This window comes from Phaseolus vulgaris, chromosome 4 (assembly GCF_000499845.2).
Source record: "Phaseolus vulgaris cultivar G19833 chromosome 4, P. vulgaris v2.0, whole genome shotgun sequence".
Taxonomy (NCBI): Eukaryota; Viridiplantae; Streptophyta; class Magnoliopsida; order Fabales; family Fabaceae; genus Phaseolus; species Phaseolus vulgaris.
In genome coordinates this window covers 31,894,112-31,906,734 of record NC_023756.2, presented here as the reverse complement: position 1 = coordinate 31,906,734, position 12,623 = coordinate 31,894,112, and the positions used below count along the sequence as shown (strand labels likewise).

Below are 12,623 nucleotides of genomic sequence, written 5' to 3'. Positions count from 1 at the left end.
AGGTACAACACAAGCATCAGGGATTTGTCTTCATCAAATAGGGGGAGATTGTTGAACCAGGTGGTGTTAAAGCTTTGAAGAATCCAAACCCTTTGAAGGATGTTGAAGGCTAGGTTGTGCTTGTTGTTGCTGAGCTGTCTTAGATAGGATCTGGGGTAGATTGAGTTTTGTAATCCACTATTGATTGAATCCAAAGCATAGGCATTCTCAATCTTTTTAAAAGAAAAGTGTTTTTCAAACTAAGTGAAAAACAACCGATTGATTCGAGAAAACAACCAATTGTTTGTTTTGGTACCACAAGAGAAAAATGGTTTGTGCTTTGACTGGGCATTAAATGATTTTCTAACTTTTTACGCTCCAGTTTTTAATGCTTTGACCAATCTTTAAAGGCAATTAATAGTTTGTTAAGATTTCATAACAAACAAACAACTTTGATATAAATCAGAAAAACAGATTTGGGTTTTACAAGAAGATAGTTTTTTAGTTTTCAAAGAGTTGAGATTGCTTAGAGATTGAGATTGATCAAAGAGTGTGAAATAGGATTTTATCTTGTATTGATTTCATATTTGCTTCTGTAACAAGTGTAATCCTTGTATCTGTTGAAAGAACTATGTGTGTTTGCAGAGAAGTGTTGTGTGTTCTTTAGGGGATCAAGATCAACATTCTTAGTGTTGGTGTGTTGGCCGAGAGAAGTGTGTTTCTTGAGGGGATCAAGGTCACTTTCTTGGTTGTGTTGTAAGTGATCTAGGTTTGATTTCTTAGTGGAATTCCTCAGTGGTTTTTTAGAAGACTGGATGTAGCTCTGGGTTTAGAGTGAACCAGTATAAACATTTGTGTGCATTCTCTCTATCCTTAATCTCTTTAAATTCAGTTTTAATATTTGCAAACTGGTGTAAACAACCGATTGTTTCTGCAAAACAACCGATTGTTTTTCTGGTGCTGTTGTGTTTGTTGAAGATGGTTGCTGCACCTTCAAGACATGTGTTTGAGGAAGCCATTTGTGTAAATTTCATGTATTTTTAGTTTTGCTTTAAGAATGTCTTAGGTAAAGTTTAGAGGTTGTTTAAGAGTACGCTTTTGCTGGGTAACTCACCTCTTAACCCCTGACCATGTGATAAGAGCAAGCACACATTTTCTGAAATTTTTTTCACTTGTTTTGCAAAAAACACCCTTACTGCATAAAAAAAAATTTGTTTTTTTTTCTAAATGAATGGATTCTTTTTAAACTGATGAGTTGACTAAGTCTTTTGAAAATCAGGTTTTGTGCATCAAGTATTTTGACTAAGTCTTCACTCTTTCAAAACGACTGTGTTTCAATAGTTAAGTCTTTTCTGATATCGTTTTGAAAAATAAATCTGTTCATATGTTAATAAATCGATTCTTTTTAGTCTAGTGTAATGTTTATCTTAAAAGGTTTTTTTCGTTTTGTCCTTGCACCAGAGTGGTTGACTGAGTCTCCTTCACATAACAGATTCTGTAACTGCTTTCGAAAATAAATCTGTTCATTTTTTTTCAATCTGTTCTTTTTATAACAGCTTTAACTGTTTTTTGAAAAACTGTTATAAGTTGTTTTTTCTATAAAAAGAAAACTTGTTCCTGCGTTTAGGAGTTGATCATACATTTGAGAAAACAAGTTTTACATCAGAGTATTGAAGATTTACAGAGAATTAGCATGTGTTCTTGAAAGATTTTAAATATCAAAAGTGTGCTTGTTCTTGTTTAGTTCTAATGCTTGGTGAGAGGTGCTGCTACTGTTTGAGCAACCTGTTCTACTGGTCTAAGGAAGATTTCTGCATCCTCTATCAGGTGTATTCATTTCATATTTCATACCTTGTAAAAGTGTGGTTGTAAACTATTCTTGACAGGGTTTCTTGAAGAGTTGTGTGTGCTGGAATAGTGTTTTTCTGCAAGGTTTACCATGTTCTTTTACGGTTCAAGAACAGTGGTGTTTTGTAATTGTTTGAATTGTGTTTTAGTGAATTTCACCTTTGATTAGGTGAAGACTGGATGTATCTCATTGGAGTGAACCAGTATAATTGCTTTGTGTTCATTCTCTCATAATCCCTACACTCAATAACTGCTGAATAAACTAAACTGTCAAAAAATAAATTTGTTCAATTGTAAATGAATCTGTTCTTTCTGGGCACGGATATACTGTTCTTGTTTTTCTAAAGAACTTCTGCATAAATTCATTTGTGGTGAAACATCAGTGAATTTCGTATTTTGTGAAGGCTAATACAATCTGTTAAGTGTTTTGGAAAAATCAAACATAAGCTTTGCACTCAAAGGTTGTGATTAAATTTGTTGTAGCTCACTGTTTTAATTCTGCAAAAATCAATTTCGAATTTGCCTGCAAATCATCTAATTCAATCTTAAAATCAAAGATTATTCAAATGAGATAAACACCTTAAAATACATAAACAGTATAAAAATAAATCTGTTCATTGGTAGATAAATCGATTTATTTTCTGTATACTGTGACAATATCTGATTCTGTGCGAAAATTTTAAAAGGTCAATTCACCCCCCCCCCCCCTCTTGAACTTTGACACTATTGAAGCCAAGCTAGGACTTGTATTTTAATGTCTGAGTTTAAAGTGTTTTTTGCTGAGGGATCTTCTGTCAATAGACCACCTATGTTCAATGGAATGAATTATGCTTTTTGGAAAACTAGAATGAAAATTTTCATAGAATCAATTGATGCATTAATTTGGGAAGCTGTGGTCCATGGACCCTATGTGCCAATGCAGGTTGTCAAGGATGAAGAAGTGGTAAAGCCAAGATCTTAATGGAATGAGACCGAAAGGAGGAAGGCTCAATATGATCTTGTGGCCAAGAACATCATAACCTCCTCATTAACAATGGATGAGTTCTTCAGGATATCCCAATGCAGTTCAGCTAAGGAGACGTGGGAGGTCTTGGAAGTCACTCATGAGGGTACTGAAGATGTGAAGAGATCAAGAAAACATTCACTCATCCAAGAATATGAATTGTTTAGAATGCAACCCGAGGAGAGCATTGCTGATGTGCAGAAAAGGTTCACTCATATTGTGAATCACCTTACTGGTTTGGGAAAGGAATTTGACAGAGAGGAACTCAACATAAGAGTGCTGAAGTGCCTCGACAGAAGTTGGCAACCCAAGGTGACTACCATATCAGAAAGCCGTGATCTGTCAAAGCTGTCAACTGCTGCACTCTTTGGAAAATTAATGGAGCATGAGCTGGAGCTCAAGAGACTCAAAGAGCAGGAAACAGTGAAAAGAAAACCCAAAGGATTTGCACTGAAAGCAAGTGAACAGAATGAGATCAATAAGGAAAAAGAAGATGCTGAACATGATGAAACAATCAGCCTACTTACAAAGAGGTTCAGTAGATTCCTGAAGAAGAAAAGCAGAGATAGGAATCAGCAGAAAAGAAGGTATCCTAAACCTAATGACACAAATTCCTCTAAGTATACTTGCTTTGGCTGTGGCAAAACAGGGCACATCAAAATGGATTGTCCAAACAATCAATCAAAGGACAAATCTTCCAGCAAGAAGGTTGAAAGGCGCAAGGGGAGAAGAGCTTAGATTTTCAACCAGTAGCTCTTCAACTGAGGTGAGGAAAAAAATTTGTGCTTCATGGTTAAGGATGAAGGGTCAATCTCTGATTCAGTAAGTGAATTCTCTATGGAATCTGATAACTATGATCAATTGCTTGCTGCTTTCAAAGAAACACATGATGAAACAAGTAGACTAGCTGTAATATGCAGTAAGTTGCAAAAGGTAAATAATGTGCTTGTACCTAAAGTAAAAACACTTGAGGAAGAATTTCATAAAGCCAAAACAGATCTAGTAAGCCTTGAACTAACATGCTTGCATGCCTCTATTAAAACTTGTGAAAATTGCAAAAAATTGGAAAAACATGTGGAATATTTGCTGAAAACCCTTTCCAATTTCACCAAGGGAAGAGAGAACCTTGAGTCTCTCCTTGGTTCACAAAATGTTGTTTTCAACAAGAATGGTATTGGTTATAACCCTGGAAATGTAACCAATGTCAAAAAGCTTTAAAGTTTTTTTGTTCCAGGAAAATCTGGTTTTTCAGCTTTTAACAGTGGCAAAAAGGCATCTCATGTAACCTGTTTTTACTGCATGCAATCTGGTCATACCTCTAGGTCATGCATTGCTAGAAAGCATCTTGTTCCTAAGAACTTAGCAAAATGGCTACCAAAGGGAAGGTTTTAATCTGTGCTGGACCCTATACTAAAAAGGGTACCATTTGTATCATCTTTATTCTGTTTTGTAGATAGGCAGCAAGAAAAGCAATGGTACTTGGACAGTGGCTGTTCCAAACATATGACTGGAGATCTTACAAAATTCACTAGCTTGAAGCTCAAAGTAGAGGGACATGTAACCTATGGTGATAATAACTGAGGAAGAATTTTGGGCAGAGGCACGGTTGGAACAGAGAATTCAACCACTATTGAGAATGTGCTTTATGTAGAAGGACTCAAGCATAGTCTACTCAGTATCAGTCAACTTTGTGACAAAGGATACAAGGTGAACTTTAAGTCAAAGGGATGCACAATCTCAAGTGACTCCTCTGGTAAGGTGATGTTTACTGGTAAGAGAGTGAATAACATATCTCTTTTGAATATCATGGAAACTAACTCTTCAAATGTGTGTTTGCTGTCTAGAAGTGATGAGTCTTGTTCCTCGAATACCTGAGATGAATATAATTGGAACAAAATGGGTATTCCGAAACAAGATGGATGAGCATGGGGTGATTACCAGAAATAAGGCTAGGCTAGTGGCTAAAGGGTATAATCAAGAAGAAGGAATAATATGCACCAGTGGCTCGGCTAGAAGCTGTTAGATTGTTGCTTGCCTTCTCCTGCATCAAAGGGTTCAAGCTATTCCAAATGGATGTGAAAAGTGCCTTCTTGAATGGTTATATAAATGAAGAGGTATTTGTTTCACAGCCACCAGGTTTTGAAGACCATCAACATCCAGGACACGTGTTCAAACTCAAAAAGGCTCTCTATGGGCTCAAGCAAGCTCCTAGGCAATGGTATGAGAGGCTATGTGATTTCCTCACCTCACAAGGCTATGACAGAGGCACATCAGATAAGACCTTGTTCATTAAGAAGAAAGGAGATGACACAATTCTAGTATAAGTATATGTGGATGACATCATTTTTGGATCGAACAATGAAGAATTGTGTGAAACTTTTGCGGAAATCATGAAGAGTGAGTTTGAAATGTCAATGATGGGTGAGTTGAACTATTTTCTAGGCTTGCAGGTCAAACAAATCAAGGATGGCATTTTCTTGAATCAAGCTAAGTATTGTAAGGATCTGCTGAGAAAATTTGAAATGGACAAGTGCAAACCAATCAACACACCCTTCTCAACTAGCTGTCACTTGGATCATGATGAAGTTGGAATTTCTGTTGATGAAACCAAATATAGAGGACTCATAGGATCTCTACTATATCTCACTGCCAGTAGGCCTGACATAATGTTTGCAGTGTGCATGTGTGCTCGGTTTCAATCTGCTCCTAAAGAATCACACTTCAATGCTGCCAAAAGGATTTTGACATATTTGCAAGGAACTAAAGAAGTTGGCTTGTGGTATCTAAGTAACATTTCATTAAGTTTGATTGGTTATTCCGATTCAGACTTTGCAGGTTTCAAATGGAACATGTGAGATTAAGTTCATTGGTACAGATTTACAGCTTGCAGATTTGTTCACAAAACCATTGGCTAAAGATAGGTTTAATTTTCTGCTTAATGAATTGGGAATTATAAATGTCAATTGTACCTCGCAGTGAAAAATTAAATATGTTTATTCGCAATTAAATGTGTTTATTTTTCGTCCTGATATGCTTTGATGACTAGGAAAGAGAAATTCTGATCTTTGACTAATTGACTGACTTAGTGGGCATTAACCACTGTACCTTTGACGGTTCTGGTCATGGTTATGTAACCGATTTGATGCATTGGCTGCTCAATGAAGGTGTGGTATGTGTGCATCGTGACCCCAAATATTTTGTTGCATTTTTCAAAGATTCTCTGCACAATTTCAGAGCATAAAATCTTCGTGCATATCCATTCATAACTGCTCCATCATCTCATTCATTTTACAATATAAATCTGTGTAAAAATCTGCTACCCACATTCGTTGCCCATTTTCGGTTCTCACCATTTAAAACACAAGAAAATTCTGGTTCAGCAATGGCTTCTTCTTCAAGACAGAAAAAGAAAAATCAGGACAAGCAAAGCACCTTTCAAGGAGTGCTGAAAGGCTGGTTCGCTGGAGATGAAGAGGGTATCAATGCCCAGATTCACGAAATGAGTAGAAAACAGATTAACATACCCAAGGTTCTGGATTTCAACTGGCTGAAATCTGAGAATTTGGCTGAAACAAAGTCTGCATTGAAGCACCAGAAATTGAAAAAGCTACTGGAATTAACTGGTAATGCGTATCCTGATTTAGTCAAAGTGGAGGACAGCTGGGTGATTCTCAAAGGTAAGGATCCTCAAGAAGAACGTGGAGCCTCAAACCTCAACAATGAAGATGGAGATGAGGCTGTTCCCATGGAAGATGACACGGTTCAAGCTGCAGCACACTCATGCTATGTTATCCATCACTCCTACGAGCAAGAACCATCTGTTGAGCATGCTGGAAGTCAAAGGATTAGCTCTCCATCTATAGAAATCAGAGTAGATTCACCTGCTCCCCAATCAGTGCATGAAGAGGCTGCTGCAACTCATCAGAATGCTATTGTTGCCTATCAAACTCCAGAATATAGAGGTGAACCCTTATCTATGTTTGAAAGGCAAGTTCTGTATCGCCTTGATGCCATAACAGCAGAACAGAGAGCATATTTTGAGACCACTGAAGCAAGGTTTCAGCACCTTGATGATCAAATTGAAGGAGTTCAGTTGCAGCTTGCAGAGTTATATTACAAAGATTAGAAGTATCTTGCTTTCCATGCTTTCCTTTTATCAATTTATATTTCTGCAATGTTGAACAATTTGTCTTTGTTTTCTGGACTGTTATGGTTATGTTTCTATTTTATCTTTCTCTATGCTTAAATGTTGTTTGATGAATCCAAAGGAGGAGAAAAACAGCTCACCATGCTACGTAAAGCTGCATGAAACAAGAAGTTACACTCTGCACCTTAAAACTAATTCACATGTTATGCAATGTTTCAATTTTGTGGCTTAGTATTTGGTGCAGTACATGTTCTTAAAGCAACAGAGCTATGGGAATTTGTCTCCATCAAACAGGGGGAGATTGTTGAAGATGGTTGTTGCCCCTTCAAGACATGTGTTTAATGAAGCCATTTGTGTAAATTTCATGTATTTTTTAGTTTTTCTTTAAGAATGTCTTAGGTAGAGTTCAGAGGTTGTTTAAGAGTAGGCTTTTTGCTGGGTAACTCACCTCTTAACCCCTGACCATGTGATAAGAGCAAGCACAAATTTTATGAAACTGTTTTTCACATGTTTTACAAAAAAACACCCTTATTGCATAAAAATAAATTTGTTCTTTTCTAAATGAATGGATTCTTTTTTAAACTGATGCATTGACTAAGTCTTTTGAAAATCAGGTTTTGTGCATCAAGTATTTTGACTAAGTCTTCACTCTTTCAAAACGACTATGTTTCAATAGTTAAGTCTTTTCTCTTATCGTTTTGAAAAATAAATCTATTCATCTGTAAATGAATCGATTCTTTTTAGTCTCGTGCAATGTTTATCTTAAAAGGTTTTTTTCGTTTTGTCCTTGCACCAGAGTGGTTGACTGAGTCTCCTTCACATAACATATTCTCTAACTGCTTTTGAAAATAAATCTGTTCATTTTATTTTCAATATGTTCTTGTTATAACAGCTTTAACTGGTTTTGAAAAACTGTTATAAGTTGTTTTTTCTATAAAAAGAAAACTTGTTCCTGCGTTTAGGAATTGATCACACATTTGAGAAAAAAAGTTTTACATCAGAGTATAGAAGATTTACAGAGAATTAGTATGTGTTCTTGAAATATTTTAAAAATCAAAGGTGTGCTTGTTCTTGTTTGCTTCTAAGGCTTGGTGAGAGGTGCTGCTTCTGTGTGAGCAATCTGTTCTACTGGTCTAAGGAAGATTTATGCATCCTTTATCAGGTGTATTCGTTTCATATTTCATACTTTGTAAAAGTGTGGTTGTAAACTCTTCTTGATAGGGTTTCTTGAAGAGTTGTGTGTGCTGCAATAGTGTTTTTCAGCAAGGTTTAACATGTTCTTGTAGGGTTCAAGAACAGTGGTGTTTTGTAATTGTTTGAATTGTGTTTTAGTGAATTTCACCTTGGATTAGGTGAAGACTGGATGTAGCTCATTGGAGTGAACCAGTATAATTGCTTTGTGTTCATTCTCTCATAATCCCTGCACTCAATAACTGTTGAATAAACTAAACTGTCAAGAAATAAATTTGTTCAATTATAATTGAATCTGTTCTTTCTGGGCACGGATATACTGTTCTTGTTTTTCTAAAGAACTTCTGCATAAATTCATATGCGGTGAAACATCAGTGAATTTCGTATTCTATGAAGGCTAATACAATCTGTTAAGTGTTTTGGAAAAATCAAACATTAGATTTGCATTCAAAGGTTGTGATTAAATTTGCTGTAGCTCACTGTTTTAATTCCGGAAAAATCAATTTGGACTTTGCCTGCAAATCATCTATATCAATCATAAAATCAAAGATTATTCAACTGGGATAAACACCTTAAAATACATAAACAGTATAAAAATAAATTTGTTCATTGGTAGATAAATCGATTTATTTTCTGTGTACTGTGACAATATCTGATTCTGTGCGAAACTTTTTAAAGGTCAATTCACCACCTCTCTTGAACTTTGACACTATTGAACCCAACAATTTTTGCTTTGAGTTTTTTGGAAACTGAATTCTTTATCATTTGTTTCTTGAGATAATTTCATTCTTGACTTAAAAGTTTGCGAAAACCCTCTTTAAACCATTCTAACACTTTTGATTTACATTCATCACTAGGAACTCCAGAATCTTTAGGAATCCATCTCATAATGCCTTTAGGAACAAAATATTTCCTAATTTTATAGAATTTGACAGAATGACCTCTTTTCATGCAGTAGAAGCATGTAACAACCGGTTGTTTCGACAGAAGAATCAGTTGTTTTTCTGCCAGTTTTGAAAATGACTTTGAAAACTTGTCTTGCTTGTTTTGTAGATTAAAACCTAATCCAGCTTTTCCAAAAACAAAATTTTGAGATGCTAAGACATTCTCAAAGTTGGATTTACCCTTTGAAAGCTTATCCACAGTCTTTACAAGATATGAACTTTCTTTTTAGGATTTTCACAATTTTCACAAATAAGAGAGTCACACTTGTAAGAAGAATTTTTGTAAAGAATTTCAAGGTTTTCAAAATCTATTTTTGAATTTTCTAATTCTTCTTCCAGTGATTTGACTCTGTTTTGAAGCCAGTAGTTCATTCCCTTCAACCGGTTGTTCAAGAGAGCCAATCGGTTAGCTTCTTCATGTGTTTCTTGAAAAGCTTGAAGTAATTGACTGTAATTTTCAGCATTTGAAGAATTAGAGGAACTTACACTGCTTGAATAATCTTCCTTTTTGGCCATGAAGCATAGATTAAGACCTTTTCTATTCCTCCTCCTTTTTCTTCTTGTCTTTGATTTCTTTATTTCAGTGGTACTCTCATGAGTTGCTTTGAGTGTATCCCACATCTCCTTAGCAGATTCACATTTTAAGATCCTGAAAAATTCTTTAGAATCCAAAGGAGATGTTATTATATTTTTGGCACTGCAATCAAACTTGGCCTTTTCACTTTCTTCATTAGTCCATTGGGACCAAGGTTTTTTAATAAAAGATCCATTCTTTTTAATCTTTGGAATGAAAGGGCCATTTTCAATTGCATCCCAAATCCCTTGATCAATGGATTCAACAAAGATTTTCATTCTAGCTTCCCAATACTTATAATTCAAACCACAAAACAAAGGTGGTTTTTTAATTGAAGCACCATCCTCAAAAGGTAGTTTTCCAGCCATTTGAAAAAAAAAATTAGGATCAAACTTGAGTATTTTTCAAGTACCAAGCTCTTGATGCCAATTGTTAGAATATATGGGCTTAAACGAGAGGAGGGGTGAATTGTTTAGTGGGGTTGTTCCAACCTCAAGTCGTTGGGCAGCATCGCTAGGGTCAATCACCGCATTCGAGGTATTGTCCGCTTTGGAGATCGGTGCTCCGTCACGGTTTTGTCCTTAAAAGGCTCCTCGAAGGGTGAAGGGAGGAGGGAGTACATAAACTGCCCTTGGCCTCGATATCTGAGCGATGTGGGACTGTATTGGCATACGGGAACAAGCCCCCCAATCGAGGTCTAAGGGGAGTGGATCCCCCTAGTTGAGGGGCGAAGGAGCCTCTCGGGCCCCACGGTGGGCGCCAAATGTTCCGTCCGGTTGACCGGGGCGTCTTCGTGCGCGACCTCAACTGTCAGCTAGGGACTCCTTCCCACTGGTTACCTGTGGATTCCTGCAAAAGAGAGGGCAAAGAGGCGCCCTAACGGCCGTTTGCACTCCGACGCTCAAGTCAGCCAGCAAGAAACACCAAAAACTGTGCACCTCCGTATCAGAGCACCGCGTATGGCACTTTGAAGGTGGTAAAAAGAACTGTGTGTTGTGTGTATGTTTTCTCCCTCAGGCAAAGATCTTTTCCCCAGTCCCTTGTACGTAACCTCAAGGCACGAGCAAGCAACTGGAGAGTTCTCTGGTAAATTTGCCAAAAGTTCGAACATCGTTCCCAACATTCTCCGCGCTATTTAAGCTACTCAAGCATTTAAAGCGCCTTAAAGCGCTTTTAATTACAAGCGTAACGCACTCCGTAAAGCGTTTAATTAGAAAACGTAGCGCATTTAAGACGTTGAAACGCTTGGGAGCCATTATAGTACCTGAATGCTTGAAACGGAAACTGTATTGAATGACTTTAATTACCTGGCACCTGACTAAAGGGTGTTTCTATTCTGACCTGGCTGTCGTACACGTGGAGGGCCTCACGACGCCTTGACCCCATCTGGGGACGTTTCTACGTGGAAGTCCTCCCGCCTGGGAGTGCTACTGTGCTAGGGGTGACTTTTTGGGTGCCAACTCATGCCCCCAATTATCTAGTCACTTACTTTGAGAGCGTATCTGCCTTCCTCTCGTACCCTGCACCCGGCTACCCTGGGCGTGACCTTCCTCTTGAGTCGTGTCTGTCCCAAAGGCGTCTCTGGGGCGGCAGGGGTACTTCTCGAGTCAGGCTGCCCTACACTGGTGTTGTTGCTATGACCTTGAAGCCACCTTTCTCTCCTCTTTATTACTGTTCCCTGGTCATCCAGGGTTTGGGGCCTTCCCACGGCGTCGCTCCCTCCATGGTCTTTCCTACCCATGGGTATCGGGGAGCCGCACCGTGATTGCCTTGGCTTAATGATATTTGATCTTGGCGACGCCCTGGTTGGGCGATCCCTTCACCTAGGCGACGCCTTGCCTTGGCGACGCTTCCTCTTGGCGATGCTGGCACTTGGCGTCTCTCCACATAGGCGACGCCCTGCGTTGACTTTGACCTTAATTTAGTCAACGCCTGGATACGGGACGGTACACAAGCCCCCCAGTCTTAAGCCGAAGACTTGTCTTCAGCGCGAAGACTAAGGCCTCGCCCACGCCGTCCACGTGCCATCCTGTCGACGTGTTATTCCCTGCTGACTCAACAATTCTTCGAATTACTGACGTGACACTTTCTGAACCACAGTGGTGTTCTTAATGGCTGATTGGACATCCTCTGAAGCGGGAAAAATAATGCCCTTTGGGGCTACGCTTAATCGCGTGCCACGTGGTTCATCGTGCGGTCATCTTTACGAACCTCTTGCGGTCCCCTTGAGCGCTTAATCCTGTAACACGTGGCATCATCACACGGTCATCATTCGTTGTCCCTCGCGCTTCTCGTAACGTTTAAGTTACCCAAACCCCGCGCTTGCAACCACTGTTACATCCACTTTCTCTGCCCTTCCTCACTGTTCATCTTCTCTGCATCCCTTCTCTCGCGACCCCTGCTCAGTCGTGCTTCCGCTCTCCACACCCTTCAGCCCCCAAAGGTACGGTTTTCCCCCTCCTTGATGATTCTCTTCACTGTATGAACTGCCTGGGACTGTCCATATTACTGCATTTCTTTGGATATCGTTTGTATGCTTCTTCGTTCCTCTTATTCCCCTTTGCTCTCGTGTGGGTAGGGCTCTCCTAGGATTCTTCCATTCATTCCCCTTTTCTCTGAACCCTTTCTTTTCCTTCTGATCTTCAGCTCTGGCATCGATGGCGAAAACTAAGACCGCCGCACTTCCCCTGCTCCCCAAGTCTTATTATAAGGGCGAATACGACTGGGCCCCCGACGATCTTCTCGACGAATGCTCCCTCCTAAACTCTGTTGAAGACGTGGAGGCTCACAGGGAGGACCCTGCGCTTTATAATTTCAACGCCTTTCACAAAAATCACGACTCCCAAGTCCTGGTATGCCGGGTGTGACCTGGGATGCCCGTTTGTGCGGACTCCAGAGAGACTGGGGGAAGCCCCTTCTTCTTCCTTTATCAAATGG

At 38.9% G+C, this 12,623-nt stretch overlaps 1 protein-coding gene across 1 annotated transcript; it reads left to right on the top strand.

The window, feature by feature from the left end:
• Positions 1 to 5,220: 5,220 nt before the first annotated feature.
• Positions 5,221 to 5,685, top strand: LOC137838662 (uncharacterized mitochondrial protein AtMg00810-like). Its single transcript, XM_068647895.1, has one exon. The coding sequence runs from the start codon at positions 5,221 to 5,223 to the stop codon at positions 5,683 to 5,685; it is 465 nt and encodes a 154-aa protein (XP_068503996.1).
• The last annotated feature ends 6,938 nt before the right edge of the window (positions 5,686 to 12,623 follow it).

Excerpts from the sequence above, each read along its gene's own strand:
- LOC137838662 (XM_068647895.1), top strand. The coding sequence starts at position 5,221 with ATGAAGAGTGAGTTTGAAATGTCAATGATGGGTGAGTTGAACTATTTT.